At 43.0% G+C, this 25,200-nt stretch overlaps 4 protein-coding genes across 10 annotated transcripts in view; 2 read left to right on the top strand and 2 right to left on the bottom strand.

Moving 5' to 3' along the window:
- The window catches only part of ifngr2 (interferon gamma receptor 2), a 251,499-nt gene extending 251,196 nt beyond the window's left edge, over window positions 1-303 (top strand). The window contains exon 7 of the mRNA XM_079357610.1: window positions 13-303. Within this exon, the coding sequence (XP_079213736.1) occupies window positions 13-53 (41 nt within the window). The 3' untranslated portion in view covers window positions 54-303. The remainder of the gene's footprint in view (window positions 1-12) is intronic.
- Window positions 304-407: 104 nt separating this feature from the next.
- Window positions 408-25,200, bottom strand: part of LOC306832698 (SH3 domain-binding protein 4) — a 33,364-nt gene continuing 8,571 nt past the window's right edge. Inside the window, exons 2-5 of the mRNA XM_079357582.1 lie at window positions 22,523-22,735; window positions 19,975-22,334; window positions 1,466-1,654; window positions 408-1,383 (exon numbers count right to left, since the gene is read on the bottom strand). Of these exons, the coding sequence (XP_079213708.1) occupies window positions 1,159-1,383; window positions 1,466-1,654; window positions 19,975-22,334; window positions 22,523-22,646 (2,898 nt within the window). The 5' untranslated portion in view covers window positions 22,647-22,735 and the 3' untranslated portion in view covers window positions 408-1,158. The remainder of the gene's footprint in view (window positions 1,384-1,465; window positions 1,655-19,974; window positions 22,335-22,522; window positions 22,736-25,200) is intronic.
- LOC306832895 (uncharacterized protein) lies at window positions 6,138-9,885 on the top strand. Its single transcript, XM_079357914.1, has 12 exons — window positions 6,138-6,196; window positions 6,716-6,790; window positions 6,969-7,028; window positions 7,199-7,289; window positions 7,484-7,572; window positions 7,672-7,799; window positions 7,887-7,938; window positions 8,141-8,238; window positions 8,393-8,533; window positions 8,617-8,678; window positions 9,277-9,323; window positions 9,404-9,885. The coding sequence occupies exons 1-12, from the start codon at window positions 6,147-6,149 to the stop codon at window positions 9,582-9,584; spliced, it is 1,074 nt and encodes a 357-aa protein (XP_079214040.1). The 5' UTR covers window positions 6,138-6,146; the 3' UTR covers window positions 9,585-9,885.
- Window positions 9,999-15,440, bottom strand: LOC306832702 (uncharacterized protein). 7 transcript variants are annotated; one of them, XM_079357593.1, is made up of 15 exons: window positions 15,311-15,440; window positions 15,010-15,061; window positions 14,741-14,803; window positions 14,537-14,572; window positions 14,314-14,423; window positions 13,897-14,197; window positions 13,773-13,808; window positions 13,561-13,626; window positions 13,400-13,443; window positions 13,269-13,296; window positions 13,044-13,184; window positions 12,628-12,820; window positions 12,347-12,479; window positions 11,908-12,015; window positions 10,334-11,018 (listed from the first exon to the last, which is right to left on the bottom strand). In XM_079357593.1, the coding sequence occupies exons 1-15, from the start codon at window positions 15,374-15,376 to the stop codon at window positions 10,581-10,583; spliced, it is 1,815 nt and encodes a 604-aa protein (XP_079213719.1). In that variant the 5' UTR covers window positions 15,377-15,440; the 3' UTR covers window positions 10,334-10,580. The 7 variants fall into 7 exon arrangements, with proteins under 7 accessions (XP_079213720.1, XP_079213719.1, XP_079213714.1 ...); XM_079357594.1 differs by lacking the exon at window positions 10,334-11,018 and adding an exon at window positions 9,999-10,140 and having other exon boundaries at window positions 11,907-12,015; window positions 13,044-13,296; window positions 15,311-15,420; XM_079357588.1 differs by having other exon boundaries at window positions 13,044-13,296; window positions 15,311-15,435.

Raw genomic sequence — 25,200 nt, 5'->3', positions numbered from 1 at the left:
TTCTGAAAGCAGCACGCTTCCCCTTTCTGCACCTTCAAAATAAAAGCACGTGATCGTCGTTCTGCTTAGAAGGGCGGGGAAACTGAAATTCACACCTCAATCACTATTTCAATCACAGACCTAAAAACTTTTCCTGTCACAAAACTCGAATTTTAAACTTTGAAATGAAACGATAATGATGCTTGTTTGGTTACCACGGCAACAGAAATAGGAGCCCCTTACTTATAGGAGCCTCTGACATACGGCAACACGCTGAATCTGCTGATGAAGACCGTGAAGTGAAGATCAGGATCAGAGGAAAGAGAAAGATCAGGATGAGCTCTGAAGCGTTTAAACAAAATTAGTTTGGTCAGAAATTCAGAAAAGTTCAAAAAGATTGTAAATAAAAGACTCAAATAACTCAGAAATGTGTCAAGTCAGAGCTTCTTTCTGCAGACGAGGGAAATAGATGATTTAATTAATTTATGTCTCCTGAATGAATGGACTTAAGTGTTTTGGCACCGGTGGAGAGAAAGACAGAAAATGCTTCTGTTTCCTTGGCAGCACTTAAAAGGGTCATTCTGGGATTTTTTGTCGACCTGGGATTTTTTATTTTTTTTTCACAACACTCTGAAGAAATCCATCAATACTTTTAAATTCATTCATTTCATCGTGCAGCGGTGAAACAGGCTGCAGTGTTTGTCACCACGCTGGTCCAGCCATGTTTTGCCCAGGTTGAAAAACTAGCAGAACAACCCTCTAAAGGTCACAGCGATGGACAGAAGAGCAGAGTGCGAGACCCCGAAGAAGAAGAAGAAGAAGAGTGACTTTTCTCTTTGTTGTACAAATAAATAGAACAGCACGTGGTGACGAGGATACGATATTAAAAAGCGTCTGATCCACAGTTTTTAACCAAACAGTTCAAAGTGAAGCTTTATAAAACGTGTGCCATAACAAGAGTACAAAAATACACAACTATGCAGACAGGACTATTAAAAGAGTCTGTGTGAACCCACGCCGCAGCTCTGTGGTGATTGGCCGCTTGCCGAGGGGAGGCGGGGTCAAGCCTGGCAGCGTCTCCAAAGAGAGCAAAACGGGCTCCTGTGCAGCATGTCACATGTTTGAAATGGTCCCGGAGAGCGAGGTGAGCTGGTGAGGAGGGAGGGAAGGAGGGCGGGGTCAGATGGCGTAGTCGTCCTGAGAGGCGGGGCTGAACGCGGAGCTCCGCAGGGCGTCCAGACAGTTGACGAGGATGAGCGTGCCGGTGAGGTGCTTCCAGCGCTTGGTGATGGGGCTCTTCATCTTGTCGAGGCCCAGGTGAAGCTCCTGGATCACGTCCCTGTAGCTGTCCCCGATCTGGGCCGCCCACGTGACCAGGAAGTCGTACGCCGGCTTCCACATCGCCTGCAGACGACGGAGAGGGAAAAAGGTTACACACGTGAGACACACACATCTGGTCAAACGTGACTCTCCCGTGGCGTCCTACCTCGCTGTCCACTACTCCGTTCTTGTCTCGATGCGGCGCCTCGTACGCGTCCATCTGCTGACGGGAAACCTTGGCGAGCCTCTCGGCGAGCTCCCTCCAGCGTCCGGCCACCTCCACCGCCGTGGTCAGGAGCACGAAGTCCATGACGAGGCGCGCCACCAGTCCCTGACAGTCCATCTTTAACAGAGCCTGCAGAAGGGGGAGGAGCAAATAAATCCATGAGAAAACGCTGAGCTCGCCGTGAAGGCCCCGGGTTCAAATCCGGGGTCGTGCTTCAGGAGGCGCCGAGAGCTGAACCGTGAAGAAGAAGCAGATATGAGCTCAGGCTGAAGGAGAGGACGGCGAGAAGAGATCAAACTCTACACGAGGGTCTTAAAACGTTCATGTGCTCGTTTCACTCCTCTGACTTTATCCTCCAGCGCCTGCTTCACAATCCGTCTGTAAATCTCAGCTTTCAACATTTTTCACATGCTTTCTTCCTGCTGCTGCTCTGACAGAAACACTGAGGATTTACTCTCCTGGTTACAACACACACACACACACACACACACACACACACACACACACACACACACACACATAAAGGGCCGTTTCCACTTCAACTAATAAACAGGACGAACTTCAGTTGTGTAAAAAGCATCAGGACGTGTACAGTTTAAATAAATGACAGCACAGCACAAAAACAAACTCTACACACACACTCACACACACACACACACACACACACACACAGTGGAGGTGAATTCAAAGCTCCAGTTTTGGCTTCGGCCTCGTGTTCAGGAATGTTTGGAACGACAGGATGTGGAGGGAGGGAGGGAGGAGGAAGAGGAGGAGGAGGAGTATGGAGGGGGGGGGTCGGGGTGAGGAATGCGGCCTCTCACTCCGGCAGCCTCTCTGACTCTCATGAGGATGAGATAACGGAGCGGCTGAGAGCCAATCAGATGAGCCGACTGTCCGGCGTGATGAAGGTGAAGCTGCGCAGAGATGAACTGAACTCAGTGAACGCGTCTCAGCTAACACCTAAGTTTGTGTTTGTTTGTTTCAGCCTCTTCCTGAATGTTAGCGAAGGAGAAGGAACACCTGTTTCCTCGCTGGATACCGACAGGAATTTCCTGCCAAAATAAAAGCGATCACTTCCTGTCTGACAACAGGTTTGAGTCTGTAAAGAGACCTGCTTTATGGATTCATTACTACACCACACACAAGGAGCGTCGATGTCAACAATCTGCAGTTAGTCAGATTTGTCTTTGAACTATTTTTTGCGAGAATTCAATCAAATTATTTTCAAAATAAAAGTAAAGTTATAAGAAAAGTTAAGATTTTCTCTGAGTCATTTTCATTTTGAGGTCCAGTGAGTTTACGGGTCTGCTCTCTCGTCCTCTCCCGTCTGTTTCTGGGCTTTTAACTGCAGCAGACGGAGATGCTGCCGTTTAATTTATCCAGAAAGATTCAGAGAGCGAGCGAGCGAGAGAGAGAGAGAGGACAGATTTAATGCTACGCTGCTGTTTTTAAAATGTCAGCTGGTCTGTGTGAGCACATTTTGAGACTGTGTGTGTGTGTGTGCGTGTGTGTGTGTGTGTCAGTGTTTGGTAGTTAAATGCCACAGTGTGTGCTTCGGAGCGCCGTGGCCCTGCAGCTCTGAGGCTGCATAAATCAGCTGCCTGTCAGAACGGGAACAAAATTCCTGAAGACATTTTTATTTAGAGATAACGTCAACGTGGAAATGAAGCAATCATGTCTGCAAACACACACACACACACACACACACACACACACACACCTTTAACGATGTAACAGAGTGTTTCTGATGAACGCGGTGTTTCCATCGCGCTCGTGTTTCAGTTTTTTTCGCTCTCGGCTGCAGACTGACGCGTCGTCTCTCCTCCTCAATCTCCTCTTTATTATTTTTCTATCCCGTCTTCATTTTCCGTCTGACTTCCTCCACCTCTCCCATCTGCAGCCTTCACTCTCCATCTGTGCCTCTCTGCACTTTCATTCCTTTTCCACTTTGCTTTTTAAACCTCCCTCCCTTAACCTCTTCACCTTTTTTTTTTACAAACAAAGGTCAGAAATGAAAAGAAAAAAAAAAAAAACAGGAGGAGGCGTTAACCCTTAAACACACCTCCTAATATCCTCGTCTGCTCGAAGCTGCTCGACACAAAATAATGACGTCATCCTGCCAAATATTTTTTTGTGTGACCTAAAATGTGCTGAACCCGAGCAGGAGGAGTCAGGTGTGTGTGTGTGTGTGTGCTGTGATTGGGTCCAGGTGTGTTGAGCTTCTATGAACTCTTGTTTTGCAGCGCTGTCTCACTTAAACGTTCTTCTGTGATTGGCTTACTCGTTAGCTTCCAGCAGCTCTCAGAGTGGAGCTTCTTGACGCTGGGTATTTGTGATCCAGTCGTCTTTGACTGCAGAGATTTTCTTTAGTCAGCCGCTGACGTTTAGTTTTTCCTCACCTCAGCGTTATTTAGGGTTTGTTCTCATTTCCCTCCTAGCATTTCATTTTTTAGGGTGTTGTCCTTCTGGAAACACTTTAAAAGTATCAGAGGATCCCCTCCCCCGCACAGGGAGCTCTGAGGTCGTACAGTGTGAGCACATAAATCAGGAGGACGACGGAGTGTCGTAAGCCGGCCTTCAGGTCGTGCAGATTTCAGGGATGTGAAAAAAAAAAAAAAAGACCATCCGGATAAACCAAAACAGAAACAGACAGGATGAAACCAAGAACAGATCTGATGAGCTCTGGAGGGTTCAGAAATAAATCCTCATGTTTCTACTCTTAAGATTTGTTTGGGATCAAAATGTTTCGTGTTTTAAGAAAAGCGATGAAAATAATCCACGTTATCGTTTAACCATGTCTGATTGAAGAACTTTAAGTGTCTTTATTTGAGTCCCATGAAGCGCTCATGGATCTTGCATTAAAATGTGACAGTGAGCAGAAATACCCATAAAAGCTTAAATACTGAATATTTTTATTTTCTTATCTTAAAACTGAAGTTTTAGTTCCTGAGATGTTCTTATAAGCAAAGAGCTTCTGTTTCTTTTCTTATCTCTTTTTGGTGTCGTACATTTCGTGGCTTCCTGTTTGAACGTCAGACGAGTCGCAGCGAGGATGTTTACAATGTAGACTTTCAGCTCATTAGATTTTAAATACTTGAAGAAATAACATCAGAGGAAGAAGAAACTTTGTGTAAAGAGACAGAGTGTTTCTCCGCCTGAGCTCGACGTGCCTCTCCTTTCGTTCTCCACGAAATGAAACTCCCACATTCCTGAACGAGAGCAAATCTCCAGAGAGGGACCGATCTGAACTTCAGTCAATTATTTCAAAAGCAGCGGAGAGACACACCCAGCGAGGAGGAGGAGGAGGAGGAGGAGGAGGAGGAAGTGGAGGAGAAAAAGAGGAAGGGAGGATGAAGATAACGGAGAAAGAAAAATCTACACGCGCGCACAGAACAGAAACTCCTCGTCCAGAAATAGAAGATCTTTGCTGCCGCTGTTTAATGTAAAGCCTCTCGTTCAGGTTTCATGTGTTGACATTTACATTGATGTAAATATCTGTTTGTCCTGCGTCTGCATTTAAATGTAACCTTCACACACAAACAGGAAGCAGCAACAGCTGGCAGGTTTTTTCAAATTAAACCTTTTAGACTGAAGCGTACAGTATGAGTGGAGCTTAACGTCTCGTCTCATCTGGTCGTTGTTGTCATGGAGACGACTTGTGGGTCCTCAAAAGTGTGAGTGCGTTTAAAGTGCATTTTTAACTGTCCGTCATTTTATTTTATTTTTTTAACCCCTCCGTGGAGTCAGACACTCAGATATTCAGGTCACACGTTTAAATGTTTAAAACCACAGAAGAAGAACTACAGTCTGAATTATTCACGTCTCATTCATTGTCTTCTTGTTGCACCGCTGTACGCTGGCTTTAAAACACACGTGTGTGTCCCGTAATTCACCTGCAGCAGATAACGGCGATGTGCACATGAGGGGTCTGTGTCAGAGAGGATTATGGGAAGTCCGCATGGCGCCCGCAGTACGGCATACATTTTAGGACATCCTCAGGTCTCAGACGAAGGTGTCAGACCTCAGACGAAAAAGCATCAGTTCTCAGGAAAACCTCCGTCGGGTGTCAGACCTCAGACTAAACGGCCTCAGATGAAACTGTCTCAGACTAAACGGCGTCAGACCTCAGACGAAACGGCCTCAGACGAAAAAGCCTCAGACGAAAAAGCCTCAGACGAAACGGCCTCAGACTGAACGGCCTCAGACGAAAAAGCCTCAGACGAAACGGCCTCAGACGAAAAAGCCTCAGACGAAACGGCCTCAGACGAAAAAGCCTCAGACGAAAAAGCCTCAGACGAAACGGCCTCAGACGAAAAAGCCTCAGACGAAACGGCCTCAGACTGAACGGCCTCAGACGAAAAAGCCTCAGACGAAACGGCCTCAGACGAAAAAGCCTCAGACGAAACGGCCTCAGACGAAAAAGCCTCAGACGAAAAAGCCTCAGACGAAACGGCCTCAGACGAAAAAGCCTCAGACATATTTATTTTATTTATTTTTAAATTCGAGGGGGGGGGGGGGGGGGTGTGACTAAACGGCCTCAGATATAATTATTTTATTTATTTATATATTTTTAAATTGGGGGGAAGCGGAGCGTTGCCGGGGAACATGAAACGTCATCAAGATGCGACCACAACAACCCTGGCGCGTCTATGGGCGCGGAATGAAAATACAGTAAGTAAGTTTTAGTTAACGTTCGCCGTTCTGTTTCTTTTGCTTATGCCATTGTTATATATATTGATTTATTGACTTATGGTTAAAAGGTAGGAAGAGAGCTAGCGTTATATTATATTTTTTAAATTGTAAAATTAGGCCGATACTATTGTGTCTTGCTAATCGTAGCTAGCTTCAGTAGTAGCAATTGCTACAAATGTACATAGCATACGTTTGTAGCAGACACATATTTTAGCTCCCTTAAATGATTATGGGAGGCTTTAAATGATTAACGCTGTGAGGCTATTAAAGCACTTAAAACAGTGAAGTGATTAGGTCGTGTATTGTAGTAAATCAAATTCTCACATTTTGTTTGATATTTAAAATGAACCAAGTGTAAATACTGACCATTAGTCCTAAAATTATAGCTCGTTAAATTTCAAATGACGTATTGTATAGAAAGCTGTCAGTTGTGGATTTCTACTAATTGCCTAACGCTATTATTTTGCAATAACATTTTTGTTGTTTACTTTTTTTCAGACATTGGTGCAAGATGTCAACTGACAGCAAGAGTGAAAGGAGTATCCACAATCATCAATATACTTATGAGGCTATGTATGTATGAGTTTTAGCTGAATAAAGTTACTACCTCTTAAGTAGAATGTTCACACCCAGAAATTTCCATAATTCCACTGGCTAGCTATTTTGCATCAGTACAGGTGTTAGAATATCATTCAACCTATGGTTGTCACACTTAACGTTTTGTAGAGGATATGATAATATTGTTATTCAGAAATGGCTTGAAACAGAAGGAAATACGCTCTGTATTGGCTTCATCTGGACATGAAATCAGGTAGGCCTGCATTTTGAGAAATGTGTTGCTGTATCAGATACCATTGACATGACACATCTCTGATATGCACATTGTCTTATAATTACAAAAGTCTTTTCCTTGTGGACAAGACCCAATGCATGTGCTTTTATAAGGAAAGCATGTATTGTGGTTGTTTTGTGACCTAACAGTGAGAGACACATGAGAAGGATTTTGAAAGTTCTGGGATTGAGGCGGAGAGACCCCCAGCGACCTCTCACTGAAATCCGCAAAGCTGTGGAGGTAAGCCTTAATAAAACAAGTATCGTCAATAAGGCTAAGATATTAATATGTTTTTCTGGAACCTTTGTTGCAGGATTTTTGCCGATATATTGAATACATGTAATGAAATGTTAGTTGCTCAGGTTGTATTTGCAGTGTTTTTCCTTATGATAATTCAAATGGTTTAATATGTTGTGCAATGTGTTGATTTACAGAGTGAGATGAGACAGTGGTCACCTGAACAAGGCATCAGGGCAATGCTGAAACGGGTTTGGGATATCAGAGGAGTGCAGCCTTGCTACAGGTTGGTCTCTATACTTTGCTCTTAATGTTATGAGGTAGAAGCTCATTTCAATTAATTTGTAGGTCATTTTAATTAATTTGTAATCTCCTGTTAATATAGAAATGATGTTGCTGAAATAATGAGGGATCTGGATGCAAGTGGTCTTCAAAAAAGAGCTCCTGGCAAGAAGAAAATTCACCGGAGGAATTACTTCTGCCATGGCCCAAATGACACCTGGCACATTGATGGTACATATCTTATCTTTTAAATTTAAGTGATCAACTTCTAAGATGGTAAGTTTATACTCATTCAGAAACATACATTGTTCCATACAGGTAATGACAAACTGAAGTTCTTTGGCATGTGGATACATCTAGGTATTGATGGGTATGTTGCATTTTCTTTGCAGTCTGTAAATTCATTGATAATTTAATGTTCCATGAAGATTAGGTGTTGATGTAGATTTTGTCACATATGGCCATGTAGACTTTCAGTAAAAGTCTTGCTATGATTACACGTGCCATAACGGTAATTCAGTCCTATTATAGTAATGTGAATATGTGCACCTTTTCTGTTGTTGTCCACTCAGTTTTTCTAGGAAACTTCTTTGGTTGAAGCTAGGCACTTCCAACCGCAAGCAAAGATTTGTTGCAAGATACTTCTACGATGCTGTTCAGGAGCAGGGTGGTATGCACTGTATTGTTTTTAATTGGTTGGAATTCCTAGAAAACACTTACCAAGCGAAAGATTTAAGTTTTGGTAACAATAGAATGTCCTTGATATGGTTTCAAATACCAAACAGTTATGGCACAAACAAAAGATTTTCTTTTTGTATGCTCAGGCTGTCCCAAATTGATTCGAGGTGACAGAGGAAAGGAGAACCTTGTTGTTGGTCAAATGCAGATGGCATTTCACATGCGTGAGCAGGGGAACCAGGCACAGCAGTGCTTCAGAATGGGGACATCAGTGCACAACCAGGAAAGTTTTTACATTTATACACAAATATTTTTAGACCGGCACTGATGGCATTCAAAATAATAGTGTAATTTTTCATTGTTTAGAGAGCCGAATGGTTCAACAGCCTTTTAAAGAGGGCATGGATCAAGAAATGGCTGATAACATTTGAGGTATAAAAGCAAATGATTTAACAATACAGACGTAATAAAAAAAGTACGCTCCTAAAGTTTAATGTTTTTTTGCTTGACATTTACACCAGCTTGATGTAAAATGAACATCCAACACCAACTGACAATTTAGATGTTTGACTTTCTTTTGTTTTTGGACCATATCTTGGATTAGATAGTTTTCTAAATGTAATGTGTTGCTAGTCAAGGCTGATTGAATCTGTCCCCAAGAAACACATATAAACTGTAGAGTATAAGATCAAAAAAGTCCTCGTCAAGCAGGAGCATTTGCTTTATTCTATTGCCTTCTGAAGTGATCCTAACTGTTGTGTATGCGTATTTCAGGAAAAGCATGAGGATGTTTTGACTTAATATAAAAGAAAATAAATGCTGCATACCCTGATTTTCTAGTTACTTTGCTACATGACTTTATTTTTATTTAAAAAACCCACTCATCTTTGGGAATTAAAATCTTGTAGTTTTTGGGCATTTCCTCACTCTTATTGTAATCATAGACTTGATTGACATAAATTTAGAATTTGGTTCACTGATGTAATGCTAAAACATACAACTTCTGTCTTTTTCAAAATCACATGCTTAGGCCATGATGGAGTCTGGCATCCTTGAGCTTGACAACCCTGTACACATGTAAGTCAATAATGATCAGATTAATTGCATGTCACTAACAGATTTAATGTTAACATTGAGTTCCATTTCTTTCTCCAAAGCAACTGCTTGCAGTACACACACCTTCCACTCCTTCAGAAAGATTTGAAAACTGAGCAGATAACATGGAACACCCATGACATCCGCAAACAACGCTATGCTGCAGGTCCATTTGGGAAGCCAGATGTTCTCTACACGTCCCCACCTCCTGGTATGTTACTTGCAAGTTGCAACAAAAGTTGATAATCTTTATTTAACTTAATTCTAACGTAACAAAACACACGTCATTTGCCAATGTAATCACACCATTGCATCAGACTGACAGATTATAGGAACAAATTCTGAAATTTGTAAATATTTGTTTATGTTTTAGTGTTGGCTACCTATCTTTTTAATTTCATATTACTAAATCTGTAAACCTACTTAAAACATTTCATATTTAAATTAACATGCAGGAAAGACATTGAAGCTTCAGCTTAAAGCATTGTAGGTCATGGTGAACTGATTTATATGCATGCTCTGAAACAGCTTTGCAATTATTGATGTACTTGTCATTCTAATGGAAAATGTTCCCCCAATTGCAGGTTTTGCTGACATGCTGTGCCCAGTCGACACAGACCTCCTCGACTACGCTAAAGAACTTGTCAGTGAGAAAGATGAACCATTAATGGTGGCAAACCAGGAGTTCCGAGACATGTGCCATGCCATTTTGGAAAGCAGTCATTTTCCAAACACAGCAGATGGTTGTCTTGCTGCATACCTCATGATAGTCCAAGAATTCACCACTGCCATGAACAAGAATACAATTCCTACACCCTGTACATTTGCAGAGGCAAATGAGATATACGAAGTTCTCATCAGACAGAGGATGGGAGGGGAGTGAGCAAGTGACATCTTTAAAACACCTCACCAGTCTTCCTTTGGCTAAGACAAGCGACAGGGCTATCAGCTGGAGTATATTAAATACCTTTTGAGAAATAAAATGATACAAATAACTGGCAATGTTTTTATTTGAACATTTTCACAGTATTGGAAGTTTAGTGTTCAGAAAAAGTGAAACTTTCTTGTTAAACAATGTTTTCCATGTTTCAAAGGTCCTAACCTACATTTTGATTTCTTGATAATTTTCAACTGTAAGAAAAGAATTTCAGTGCTTCATAAACAGCAGACTACAACATACAGCAAAACATATTAGCACAGTGGTAAAAATGTACTGTTGAACCCCAACTTATTGCTTGATTACCAGCTGTAGCCATATCGGCTTGCAAGATCAACTCCTGACTTGAGGAACTGTACAACATCAGATGCGGCAGGCCTCGATGCGGGGTCATAGCTTACCAACCCACTAAGAAAACTGTACCTCTCACTGAGATGTGCTAGGGCATGTGGTGGGGTTTTGGCAGCCATTAGTGCAACCAGCTCTCGTTGTTTCTTGACCTTCCACGGAACAGACCCAGTGAGGAGCTCCAGGTATGTAGCTCCCATGGACCACATGTCTGTCTGCAAGGAGGCCTCTTCAAAGTGTAGAATGCATTCGGGAGCCATGTAAAGATAAGTACCACCAGTTGGCCCTACAGCCTGTGCAGTGAACCTACTGCCTTGACGAACCATCACAGTGTCTCTAATGTTTGCCAGGCCCCAGTCTGTCAGGATTGCCTTCTTAGATGGGTAGTGAACCTGTAAGGTATTGAAATACAAATCTTTTAAGGTCAGGTTGTCCAAAATCTCACAGATTGTATAACTGGTCAAAACCACGTGGCTGCAACAGACATAATACCTATATAATTCCCATACTAATTACAGTCCTATCACCCATAGTGTCCAATGTTTATGGTATTCAGGTAGGATGCACTTTTAACTTTTTTTTTATTGATGTGCAGTGAATCTCAGGAAACAGATGCAAGGCAACCTTGGCAGAGGGATGAAGCTCACAACTTAGCACCACACCCACAATATGGGTTAATTTGTCTTTACAATTTTTTTTCAGTTGCTTGATAGATTTCTCAGATCAGAATTTAAAATCTCAAAACTTATTATTCAACCTCCACATGTAGTCATTGGTGCACATCATAAAACAAATTTCTAATTGTTTTGGACAAATCCTTTGGGACATTCATGCAAATTATGTATAGTCGTCCACTCTTTCCTACATTTAAGTGATCATGCCATGTCGATCAAAATGTGTTACAGTATTGAAAATGTGACATGTTCAACCATTCTGCATGTACTGATTCATGCAATGAACGAATGATTAGATGTTTCAGGGGGCAAGACAATCAAAAATAACCTATGTAAAACATGTTTATCTACAGTACATAACATACGCTCTGGATAATGTAGGAAATTGTATAAGTGTACATAATCCTTTGCATGAATATGCCAAAGCATTTGCATCTGCAGTACTGCATCTGTTTCACTTGTTGAAAAAGCAGAGAAATTGCTTTTCTGATGTGCATAAGTGACTTGATGACGTGGAGGTTGAACAAATAGTTGAGAATTTCAGTTGTGATCTGGGAAAATTAACAAAATCAGGGAGAAAAACTGTAATTCAAGACAAGTAGCTTACCATGACATTTGCTGGCTTTAAGTCTTGGTGAATGATTCTTTGTGCATGGATATACTCAACAGCCATTGAAAGGTCCAATGATATGAAACTGGCATCATGTCCTTCGAGCTAACAAGACAAAAGGTAAAATATATGTAAACTAAAGAAATAGTGAAAATGTTGCTCAAATTAAACATTATGGGGTCAAGTGTGCAGAAATCGTAACTATGTCCTGCATCTCTTCCGAAATAAATGTACACGTATTGACAAGAACGTCAACTTCCAAATTACCCATAGGTGGAAGTGCAATAAAAAAAAGGCACAGATACAGCTCTAGCAAATAAAATGCTTTTATGGCAAACATCCTGTGCTTCTGTGGCAGCAGACAAAGTAAGTAAGCCCCCCCCACAGACACACCTAAACATTGTTCATGCAGACATAAGAGAAAGAGTAATGGCACCTTTACAAAGCAGTTGTCTGTATGAAGCACTGCTTCCAGGGTGGCTCCGTGAATGTATTCGGTCGCCAACAAAAAGCAGGTCTCACTGCGGGCTGCTGCCATGAGTCTGACAATGTTGGGATGAGACAGTCTCCTGATAAAATACAAGACAAAGAACACAATGTAGTGTCACATTGTTTTACAACATTGATAAATACAATGATAAATGTATCATTATAAAACTTTCGCAAACACAGCACTATCAAATAAAAAAACAATATAAATCACATGTAAGTTCTTACAAGGACACGTTTATTTCATGTTGGATGTCGTCGTCCTCACATCCTGCAGAGCCAAATACTATCCTTTTAACAGCTGCCGGAGTACCATGGAAAGAACCTTGATATACCTTGCCAAATGTTCCTTCACCAAGTAGGTTTTCTTCATCGTATTTAATTAAAGCCTTGTCCACATATGGAACACGTGGAAGATACACTTGGGGATAAAAACACACATTATCAAACAGCTGCCACTTGGTGCTCCAATCACTCCTGTCATGTTTGTAGAGCTGTCATATCTAAACCATGCAAGGCTATCTCCAGGAGCTGTAGTCAGTTTCTACCCCTGAAATATGACAACTTTTATTCTTTCTTTGGTTTAACTCAACCTCTGCTTAAAAATATGTCTAATGATAAATCTAACAAAAAACATTACTTACATGATGGTAAAATGGGAGTCATGCTGGACGATTCAGGGAGAAACATATTTGCAGAACCTACAAATAGCTCTTCATCTCCCTCCACTGCTCTCCTTTCCCCTATAGGTGCACATGGTGACAGCCCTTGGCTTACAGCTCTGCCTATAATTGCAGATGACCCTGAATTTACATCCACCTGTGACCTGCACTGGCTTTCCTTTCTCGCTCTCCCTGTCTCCAGTTCACCTGAGCTGGATGTCTTAGGATGGATATCCTATGAACACATTTGGAGAAAATATCTATACTGCATGTTTTCCACTGTGTACTAACTAATGTCCGTGACACAAATAAGACCATAATGAAGATCAAGGCTTTACCTGATCTGCAAGACTCCTACCCACATCAGTTTCAGGGAATTCATCTGCAAAATAAGACATGTATTAGACTAAAACTGTAACCATGCAATAGTGCACACATACTACACAACCATATACCGGTTCAATATGTAATTTCAAGATACACTAAAAAAAGTCCATACATTCAGTATCGGCAGACATACAGATGCCACTTTCATCATCGCCCACATCAGTTTTAAGGAGTTCATCTGCAAAATTAGACACATTACACAAAAAAATATAAACATACATTAGCAAACACATAGTGCACAAGCTTATATAGGTTGGAAATGTAATCACAAGACAAAATTTAAAAAATCTTTCATTTAGCATTGGCAGATATACAAGTACACACCTGAGGCGGAACTTAGATCACCTGAAACCATGACATCTGCAAAAAAACAATATTTCTTACAAAATTAACAAATTGGACATTAAAGATAAAAGCAATACTTATTACACTATTGCCTATTAATTACCACATTCTCTTCGTCCAACATAAACTGTCCTTTTCCATGCAGTCGAAAGGTCTGAAACAGTCTTATACTCTTTGTGAAAGTCCTCCTTACTCCACCTGGACCCATCAGAATGGCAAAGGGTGAACTCACTCCCCTCAACATCCCCTGGCCAGAAACTGTTTTTGCCTATGTTGACCAAGTCATCATAGGTTTCATGGCCTTGTAGAAGGACGCGAGGTGGAGTTTCATCCAAAATCAGTTTCTGGTACCGTCCATACTTTCTGAGAGTTCTAGGCTTCCACTCCATTGGAGCCAGTCTTATCTAACATCAAGGGAAAAAAATAAAATAAAATGTAATCATAATAAAAGAAGGTCTTTACAAAGATATGTATACAACACATTCATACAATCTGTGTCTGTGGCTTAGTATTCACACACCTTCACTAATGATTTTCCACAGCCCAAATCTTTATCATTGAGTGGAAATTGTTTTTTCTTTACTTGGGGCTTTAGTAGCTTTTTGGCTTTGCCAAATGCCTCTGCTGCACCTGTAAAGTAGTTATACATTTAGACTGACAATTGTGTCAAGCCAAGCGATCTAAACTATTTCTTAGTAACAGTACTAGCTCTTACAACTGTGTACAATTTTATTTTTCCTTACTTAAAAATGCATTGGCCCTTCTTGAGTTGGTGTCATCTGCAATATGAGAAGGGCAGTGTTATGAAACAACTGCATTAATTCCACAACTGCCACAGGCTTCTGTACAGTGAACTTCATATACAAATGTGATGTCCTCATATTGTACGTTCAATCAGCCTGTAATTTTTTACAAGTTGTGCAACAACTATCAATAGTCAAGCCTACCTGTTTTGTCAGCTGCCAGGAGCTTTTTGACTTTGGCATCAAAGCCTTTTTTGGTAAGCTCACCTACAAATTAAATTTGAAGTGGAGGGAGTGACAATAATGCAGTAGTCAGTCACCAAATCTTGAATCAAATTCACCTTTTATATTTTAACAACAAAAAGTACACATACATACATGATTAAAGCTCAATTCTGTCAGCGTTGTGTGGCAGTTAAAGTCAGCATGAATGTGCTACCATTACCGTTAAACCACAATGAAACAGTCGTTACCGTTTTCAAGTTCTTTTTGAAGATCCTCATAGGCTTTCACTTTGTCCATCTGCTGAAATATATATGGATCAATTACTGACCAATTTAGCAAAACATTAGCCATTGCTACTAACGTTAATGTACTGAAGCTAGCTACGATTAGCAAGACACAATAGTATCGGCCTAATTTTACAATTTAAAAAAATATAATATAACGCTAGCTCTCTTCCTACCTTTTAACCATAAGTCAATAAATCAATATATATAACAATGGCATAAGCAAAAGAAACAGAACGGCGAACGTTAACTAAAACTTACTTACTGTATTTTCATTCCGCGCCCATAGACGCGCCAGGGTTGTTGTGGTCGCATCTTGATGACGTTTCATGTTCCCCGGCAACGCTCCGCTTCCCCCCAATTTAAAAATATATAAATAAATAAAATAATTATATCTGAGGCCGTTTAGTCACCCCCCCCCCCCTCGAATTTAAAAATAAATAAAATAAATATGTCTGAGGCAGTTTCGTCTGAGGCTTTTTCGTCTGAGGCCGTTTCGTCTGAGGCTTTTTCGTCTGAGGCCGTTTCGTCTGAGGCTTTTTCGTCTGAGGCCGTTCAGTCTGAGGCTTTTTCGTCTGAGGCCGTTTCGTCTGAGGCTTTTTCGTCTGAGGCTTTTTCGTCTGAGGCCGTTTCGTCTGAGGCTTTTTCGTCTGAGGCTTTTTCGTCTGAGGCCGTTTCGTCTGAGGCTTTTTCGTCTGAGGCTTTTTCGTCTGAGGCCGTTCAGTCTGAGGCCGTTTCGTCTGAGGCTTTTTCGTCTGAGGCCGTTTCGTCTGAGGCTTTTTCGTCTGAGGCCGTTTCGTCTGAGGCTTTTTCGTCTGAGGCTTTTTCGTCTGAGGCCGTTTCGTCTGAGGCTTTTTCGTCTGAGGCTTTTTCGTCTGAGGCCGTTTCGTCTGAGGTCTGACGCCGTTTAGTCTGAGACAGTTTCATCTGAGGCCGTTTAGTCTGAGGTCTGACACCCGACGGAGGTTTTCCTGAGAACTGATGCTTTTTCGTCTGAGGTCTGACACCTTCGTCTGAGACCTGAGGATGTCCTAAAATGTATGCCGTACCGCAGGTCGACGTCTGGAGCGTCTGTTTAGTTTGAGAACAATGTAGCAGGAAACATCTGCAGGACTCAGATCCAACAGACACACACTGGATCCGAAACACAACAAGAACACAACGCAGGACACAACAAACAGGCGCGCACACGTGACTCGTTCACACAAAGACGGATTCATTCACAGAGACGGTGCGACCTGCGAACTTTCAGGACGAGTACGAAAATGAAGAAAGCGTTAAAAAAAAGAGGATCGGTGTCTGATTTGACACTCCTGAAGAAATTCACAACAAAAACACGACAAACATGTTATTGACATGTTACTACAAACATGATACTATCCATCCTCATTACTGCAGATTAACTTGTCTCGTGTTTTACGCCTTTTCATTTATTCATGTTTTTCATGTCGATTTTTTTTTTAAATGTTTTTTTTTTTATTCTTCTGTGCAGCACTTTGGTCAACTGTGGTTGTTTTAAAGTGCTTAACACATGTAGTGCAACTGGATTGGATCAGAAAATCAATTTTTTTTCATTTTAAAACACTTGAATATTTAACTTTGAAATCATTTATAGGAAGGACATAACAAGATGTCAAACTCGACAGCAGAAATAAAACCACTTTCCAGCCTGGAACAAAATCCAGTTCTGTCTCTGTGGCTCATTAAAAATGTACCAACTGAACTTTTATACATCTCACCTGTTTATTCATTATATTAAGGCTGCAAGTGAGTGTAGAATTAGGGGGCGTGGCCTCTTTGAGTGACAGGTGGGAGTTGACCTTTAACCTCTGGCTCGTGTTTCTGCTGTTGGAGCGTTTTGGAGATTTGTTCATGTAGATATCAGACTAATAATCCATCCTTTGCTGTGTGGTAAAATGTTTTTATTCTTTGTATAAAATACAAATATTTCTAAATGACCTACATGGCATCAAAACAACAACATTTAGTTGTGTAGGTTTCTTGCTGAGTAAGTTATCTGACACACTCGCAAGGTTTTTCTCCTGAGGTCAAAAGCTACAAAAACACCATCTGCTTAATTTCACACCACGCTGCTGACGAACGAACACACACACACACACACACACACACACACACACACACACACACACACACGACCGCATTTGCTAAAGTTTGCTGATCTAGATTCAGCGAGCGAGGAAGTCAGATAATTGTAATCATGAAAACAAACCGGGTCTGAACAGAAGAACATGAACTGAATGTTCTCTGACACTGAAGAAGTGATTCAGCTCTCGTTCACATTTTCATGAGCAAAGGGAGGGGTTTAGTGCCTTGCTCAAAGTCACATCAGCAGTACTCAGAAGGTGGCTTGGGACCTCTGCAGCTACCAGAAAAACCAACTTCAACTGGGACTAGAACCAGCAACCCAAGTCCCTACAGACTGAGCTGCTGCCGTCCTCTTCAACTTTGTTTTTATAACTTTACAAACGTTTCTCAATTAGAATTTAATAACATACTCTCTCCAATGTCGCCATTTGACCTCGGCCGATAGATTTAATGAAACGCACACACGCCACATGCAAACATCTCACAAACGACGGGCTGTCGACGCTAGCAGAGTCCGATTTCTTTCAAGTCTGGTGACATTACTAAACCGTGTCAGTCGACGTGGTTCTCTGCCGGCTTTGTTTCCCTCTATGTGTCTCAATCAGAGGGAAGGTTTGAACAGCCATATATGTGTGTTTCACGAAAGTGCAGTGACACACACAGACCTTTGGGGGGCGCCAAAGTGCACTGAACAAAATTCCCGGTTTAATGGTTACATAAAAAATTATCTTGGAAACCCAAAACGTTTTTTTAGGAAAATGTCAAATAAAATCAAAAACTGAAAAAGGAAAAAAAATGTAAAAAAAAACCAAACATGCACAGGTTCACAGTATCTTGGTTTGGGCATCGACATAGTCTGGATTCTTTTATGTGTGAAATGGCCACATTAGAGGTAATGACATACAGAATAACATCAATAAAAGTCCAAACACACTTCACTGTCTGTGTGTTCGCTTCCAAATGATGACGCTTTACTCCACCAACAATCAGAGGCGAGCAGAGCGGACTTCGACGTTTTGAGCACAAAGACACTTTGGTTCTTTCATCTATAAACGGAGTCCATCCGATTTTAAATGACACAGCGGTAAACCATCAGACATCTCCTCTGTGACAAAGAGAGCAGTTAATTCACAAAGAGAAGTATTCTGAGAGTCTTCAGTCTTCAGCTCCACACTCCCAACAAAATCTTCCAAACCCACGTCTGAGTCTGCAGCAGGAACACACAGCACATCTGAGCGTCCTCGACAAAGAGTCTGCATGCTTTCTAATTAGCTTCAGTCCGCGGTAGTGTTGCGTGATCTTGACAGAGGAAACAAGAAGCGAACCTGTATTCAGACACGAATCGTGCAGCTCTGACTCGGTCAAAGGCCGCGTTTTCACTCCCCACCTTCCATTATGTTCTCTTCCATGCTGCAGTTTCTCCGGCTAAAAATGGTTCAAACTAGTGTTTACAACCTCGCGTAAATTACAGAGTCTGTGCTCCGAGCTACTTCAGCTGAGAGACGCTAGTGAACTCTGTCAGAGGAGCACGTCGTCAGGATGATGATTCAGAGCTCACCAACACGACTTGAAATGAGACGGATCTTAAAATCTAAAAGTTTTACTTCTGTATTCCCAGGTTTGTTTATTTTTGTCCCTGATGTTCCAAGCAGACTCATTCCTCGTTCGTTAAACGGAACATTTTTGGGGCGGGTAAGAAAACGCTCTAAATCAAGCACAATCTCTGCGTAATGTGGTTCGCAGTGTGTCGCTAACGTTAACAGTCCTCACCACGCTAGCCTTCGGCCCTCCTTGCAGCTTAACGTCAACGTTGTTCTGCTTGTAGTTGCACAACGCTTCAGTGGAGAGGCCTTTTTTAAAGATACAACTTCCACATCAGAATACTATAAATCCATTATGCTCTTTAAAATACAATCAGTTACTTTGGCTTGTTTACATCCTGGTAGTAGAAGCAGAAACAGGAGCTATGTCCAGCCTATGAGCTACCTGGAGGCTGAATTGAAGTTTGAGCATAACATTTCCAGCATATCAATAATTCATTCTGACTAAGACAGGATGTTTAAAAGTGTAGTCAACTAAACGTGCATCCGTAGTTCTGACTGACTGTTCCAAATCCTCGGCTACTGTGATGGAAAACAAAACTTTGTAACGTCTGAATCAAAAGCACGTCTCTCCTGAAGAGTTCCCGTCTGAAGCATTTTCTCTCATTCATGCGTCAGAGGAAGATTAAAGCTGTCTCTACTGTGACTAAAAGACTGAGGCTCTGTTTCATTTGGATGGTTTTCTCCCTTTATGGCTTTGATTCATATGTACATAAAAATAGAGAATGATCAGAGCAGCCTGAGAGAGAAATCTGATTTGTAAGATCAGCAAACCACACACACACACACACACACCAACTCTAACTCCAGCAACATTGGCCTGTATGTGGACAGATTGTCGTGCTGATCTCCAAAGCTCTTCAGGTCCTGATGCCGACACAGCAGATATCGACCCCCCACCCCCCCCCCCCCCCCATCCCCCCGACCCTCCTCCTGCAGAATCAACACTCTGAGCCTTAAGGCCTGAAGAGAAAAAAAGCCTGGAGCAGTCGAGGAGAGATAACAAGAAGAAGAAAGAAATGTGTTCTTGGAGAGAAATCCCCGAACTGGGAAGAGGAAGACTCAGACACATGGATAGTTTATGGCACACATAAAGGACGAGAGACACTGCCGAGACTCAAAGTGTAAACAAGGAAGCACGATTTGCATTTTGTCAAAACAATGGCTGAGAAAATGCAAAGTCACAGCAGCAGCGGAGGAGGAAGCCAAAGCTGTAACTCACCGTCAGGAGTTCTTTCTGGAACGACTTCCTCTCCTTGCTGTCTGCGTTGTTACAGTCCTCCTTCAGCTTCTCCAGTACGGACGCCACTCGCTCTGGCTCGCTGTCAAGCTCCGCCCGACAGAAGTGCGTCAGCGGCAGGTTCACGTACCCGAGGGCGTCCGCAAACGCTCGCCAGTTTCCGATGTTCTCCATCAGTATCGTTCTTACCGAGGCGTAGATGTACGTGAGGAACTTGCAGGGCTTAAGAATCTGCTCCAGTAAGAGAGTCGTTGTGAGGTCCGGCCCACTGAAATAAATGGGTTTAACCTTTCCCACTACTAGAACATTCTTTGCGTGAACAAATCCCATCCGGCCCTGATAGTATCCGATGTACCATTCCTTAGTCCACAGCTGGCCCTTCAGTCTGATCTTTTCCTCGCTCAGCAGAGCTACAAAGTCTCCTTTCTTGTACTCCAGCAGGTACTGGTTTTTAGTCTGTCTGATGACAGTTTTGATTAATTTTCCAAACTTTAGGTTATTTATCCTCCGGTCCTGAAAGACCGGGTACTTGGTGGCGATGGCGAGGGGCGACAGGACTATCTTTCCCACTTCCTTCTTCTTGAGGAAGCGCCGTTGCACGGATGTCTTTGGACCTGCTTTGGGTGGAGGTGTTGGCGTCTGGACACAAAACTGAGCCAGGATACAGTCTTTGTCGTCTTTGACCTGGACCCTTAAAGTGAAATCGGAAACATCGTCTGCGTTTCGTGAGGCGATGACGTAGACGAGCCGGCTGACTTTTCCCAGTTTAACCTGGAAACCTCGCACCACCTTGGCCTGGTCGCTGGACTTCACCTCGTAGTTGGCCATGTTGGAGTAAACATCCACCCGTAGGTCCTGCGGTCTAGACAACACAAACTGATGTTTACCCCAAAGCTGGAGCACCACTGACGGAGAGGACTGCACCTGCTTACCCACCTCACTCACCAGTAAAGTCTTTGGAGCACAGTCGTGACCAAACAACGCCACCACCGTCTTAAAGGACGGGTGGATGTGTTTGGGACCGTAAACTCCTAAAGTGATCTTTTTAACCACATGATCCCAAACGGTGGTTTCTGCAGGTAAGGACTGGGACTGAGCCACTACACACACATACATGCACGGCTCCAGGTTATCCAGACACACCTGCACTGTGTCTCCATACAGGTATGCCTGAGGAACAGGTGTGTAAGGTCCCTCTTTACAGTCACTCCTCACACACAGAACTTCACTCGTCTGCCTGCTCTCCATCTTCACCACCACTGACACCTTCATCTCCAGCGTGATTGTGGTTTTGGTCTCCATGTTGCTGAGTTTGATCTCCACAACCGGGCTGACGGTGGTACAACGGTCGCTGTTCAGCTCCAGCGGCGGGTCGAGCAAAGCCTTGATGGAGATCTGCTGGGTGTCCCCCGGGGCCACGTGGCCCTCAGGTATGTGGACGCTGATGCTGGTGTCCGGAAGCTGAACGGCCCCCCCTGAGCTGTCCAACCTGCAGACGATGTTGGTCTCCACAGGCTGCGTTTGGCCCCAGCCTGGATTCTGGCCCAGCGAGTCCAAGTCGTGGCAGGACCTGGCGAGCTTGCGGTGGGTTAGCCACGCCGTCCTGAAGTCCTCCCTGCTCTGGAACTGTTCAGGTGCCGGAGCTTTGAGGCCGCCAAAGAAACCGGAGGCCTGAGGGGCGGCAGACTCCGCCTGCAGGATGGACAGCTCAGACAGACTGTAGGAACGTTTGCTCCTGAAGAACGGGTTGTCCCTGCGCAGCGTTTGTCCCACCCCTACACAGGGACTGATAGCGTTCAAGTTAAAAACACCACCACTAAATCCGTTGACGTCGGCGTTGCTGCTGGTGGAGTTTGGCACTGAAGGAGTGAGTGTATCAAACAGAAGGAGGTCCACTGATTTCTCATTGCTGTTCTGATCCAGCGAACTCTGAGGACCCCCGTTTAGGAACGGGTTAGTCGAGGTATGAGTTGTTCCAAAAGGATTTCCGTTTTGGATGGTGGTTGGTTTCAGGATCACTCCCGCCCACTCTCCCAGAAGGTCCATCTCTTTGGCCGCCTCCTCGTGACAGTCTCCCACAGTGTCGATCATCCCGCTGTCACTGAACGACGAGTCTCTGTAGTTGATGGGCTGCACGTACGCTGCAGGGATGTAACCCATCTCTGTGTTGTTGTGGGCGTACCACCACTCCCCTCCTGTAGAGTCCAGGACATAGAGGCGGTCTCCTTTGGAGAACTTTAACGTGGTGAAGCTGGATGGGCAGTAGTCCTTAATGGCAACGACTTCTCTGGCAGTACCGAAGGAGGCCGTTGTGTCCAGTCGTAAGGCACTGGGAGAAGGCACTGCAAGAAAAGATCACATGAGAAGAAGCAATGTGTAAGACTCAAGCATTAAGCCTCGGAGGTAAAATATTGCTGCACGTTGTTTGAAGATAGTGAATAAACACAAACACAGAATACCGACTGTGCAATCTTTTCGGCTGTTTACCTAAATCTAATTAAATCAAATCTAGCTAGACACACATGCTGACCTTTAACATCTGTCAGGCTGGCCTCTGACACTCCTTCACTGAGGTCGATCAGCGTCCCCTCAGACCTGCAGCGAGGGAGAGACGTGTTGTTCGTGGCCGTGGCTCTGATTCGATGAGCGGCCATGTTTGGAGCCGTCACGGTGTCTTGGAGCTACTCTGATGGGTTTTCCTTTGATAGAGGCCGAGTCAGATGTCAACAACCTCCCATGACCTCTGAAAGACACAAGAACACGGCAGATTAATTAAATGATTAGGGATGTCATGATACCAAGAGAACAATCCAAGGATACTGATGCCTGTTGGATACCATGGCAACTAAAATAAAAGTCCTACACAGCCAATATTGGAAAGTAAATTAACATTTTAATTTACCTAACAAAACCCCTGGAGTGAAAGTGTGCAAATGTGCAATTCAAGTGCAAACAGAGCAACCAGGTGGCTGATTGCTATTCAGTATATTGATTACATCGGGGACAGATGAGACCAGGGGTCTTCTAGTGTTCTACTCCGGAGCTCTGAAGCGATGCTAACCTGAGGGCTAGCTAAAAAGGTCTCTGTGAAGTGGGTGGTTTGACCAGACCAGGACAGCCATAGCTGTCCTCAGGACCTCCTTTAATGGTTCACATTGGATGCTTAATTTTTAAACTTCAATAAAACAAACGAAGAGAAACGGAAGACTTAAACATCCTCCTGTTTGTTTGTTTTTTTAAACGTGTTGATGTTGAATCTGACGTGTTTTTCAGTTCCCAGCATTCTTTAATGAACACACTCTGCAGGATATGAACTAGGGTAAAAAAAAAATCTTTGATCCTCTCATCTACAGACTAAATGTTCACAGCTTAGAGTTTAAGATCAGTGAAACGTTTTCACTAATTCATGTTAAAACCCATACATTTACTCATTCATCATGTTAGTTTCATCCTTTTTTGCCACATGAGTTCTGTGATCTTGAACACGGGGAAGCTGTTTACATGTTTTTCCCTTGAAAGGAAAACACTCATTTGGGTAACATGAGAGTCTACTGACCCACAAAATGTGAAATAAACCCATCCACTCCTTTGTGGTCTGCAGAAGTCTTACAAGTCAGAGTAAAATGCTCTGTTTCAATATTGATCTCCTTGTGATGTCACAGTGGGATTCCCCTCCCCTGGTATCTCCACCCGTGGACTCCACCTCCAGACTCAAACAAAACTTTTGTGCAGGTCCACCATTTTGATTCTCACTGTTACAGGTTTAGCGAACGTATAAAACACACTCCTTTTGTGAAGGAGGTGTCAGGTTTTGAAAAGTGTTCCTATCTTCAGTGATTATTGAAGATGGCCTTGAGCTCCAGTCAAAGGCAGCATCGGCACGGGAACAAAAACCATGATCTCCGTTCACACATACATGTGATGTCATTTGTAAAGGATGGACTTGCTCGTATTTCTCCTGTATTCAGAACAAGCTGCATTCACGTCAGCCTGGGCTACCCATGCAGATTATGTTTCCGACCCCCCCCCCCCCCCCCCCCGTCACTTTAAGGATTCACTTCTATGCAAACTTCAGGCCATCAACGGGCCGATGATTGCGCCACCATGTTTCCCCAATTTCTCCACTGTCAGTCACCGTTACTATAGTAACCACTCATGGCACAGGCAGTGGCACATGAAGACAAGACGGGGAAGGAGGCAGAAACTTGTAAAGTTTGAGCAGTTTTTTAAAAATGTTGTTCCCAAATTGTTGTTGGTTTTTTTGGGTTGTTTTTTTCTCACAGCCTCAATTCAAACCAGGCATAGAAATGAAATATTAGAGCGAAACAAGAGGAGGCTGACGGAGTCCAAACAGCGGATGTGGGTCAGTGGAACAGAGACTCTTTCTGAATCCATAATTCATATCAGTGTCAGGTCGAGGAAGACTCTCTGCTCAGAGGACGAAGACTCACTACTAAATAAACATCCTGTTACACTTTACTCTGCACAAAATCTGTCTTTGATGCAGACGTCAGCTAAAGATAGATAAATAAACCAAACCATAAATAACACAAACCTATTTCAGGATAATAAAGGAAAGTTTCAGTCCTCGTTTATGGATTTGTTTTTCATTAATACTTCACATTAAGAATGTCCCGATCATGTCTGACAAATTAAGAAATAAACACAAACAATAATCCTTCAGCTGTGATGAGACCGTGACCTTTCTCACCTCTCGACAAAGGAGCGTCTGATCAGATCATCAGCTCTGATTTGAGCTGCACTGATTTCACACCTCGCACGCCTCTTCCTCAACAATCAGCCGACAACACCGCCTTCTTATTCGCCGTCTCTTTCAGCTGCCAGGCCTCTGATCCCTCCCTCGGCTCCGTCACTGCATGCTCTGACTGTAACTCTGATTTGGACTTTTCTGCTCTCTTGTTGTGTTTGCACTGCCATGTGTTTCTTATTTGTTCTTTCACCTCTGAAGCACGTTGAATCAGTCTGTGGAAAAGCTGCTGAGCTAATATTTACATTTGTCTCTGATCCAGATATCACTTTCACATGAAATAATCCGTTTTATTCTGGCCCTTCTTAATGTCAGTGAGCTCGCTTCAAAACGTCTGGATCTCATCTGTTTGAGAAGGCGGGGGGGGGGGGGGGGGGGGGGGGGGTCATGTGTGAACTATGGGTGGTCTGCTGCAGATATCTAAACCTCGGTGCACCGTT

This window comes from Symphodus melops (assembly GCF_947650265.1).
Source record: "Symphodus melops genome assembly, chromosome: 12".
NCBI classification, from domain to species: domain Eukaryota; kingdom Metazoa; phylum Chordata; class Actinopteri; order Labriformes; family Labridae; genus Symphodus; species Symphodus melops.
Note: the sequence above shows the minus strand (reverse complement) of the source record. Positions and strands in the feature narration are given on the sequence as shown.

Coding starts and splice junctions, on each gene's coding strand:
- LOC306832895 (XM_079357914.1), top strand. CDS start 6,147: ATGCGACCACAACAACCCTGGCGCGTCTATGGGCGCGGAATGAAAATA. Junction 7,573..7,671: donor GGAGTGCAGCCTTGCTACAG/GTTGGTCTCTAT, acceptor CTGTTAATATAG/AAATGATGTTGCTGAAATAA. Junction 8,679..9,276: donor AATGGCTGATAACATTTGAG/GTATAAAAGCAA, acceptor TCACATGCTTAG/GCCATGATGGAGTCTGGCAT.
- LOC306832702 (XM_079357588.1), bottom strand. CDS start 15,376: ATGAAACGTCATCAAGATGCGACCACAACAACCCTGGCGCGTCTATGG. Junction 12,480..12,627: donor CATGAAATAAACGTGTCCTT/GTAAGAACTTAC, acceptor GTATTTTATCAG/GAGACTGTCTCATCCCAACA. Junction 12,016..12,346: donor CAGACAACTGCTTTGTAAAG/GTGCCATTACTC, acceptor TTGTCTTGTTAG/CTCGAAGGACATGATGCCAG.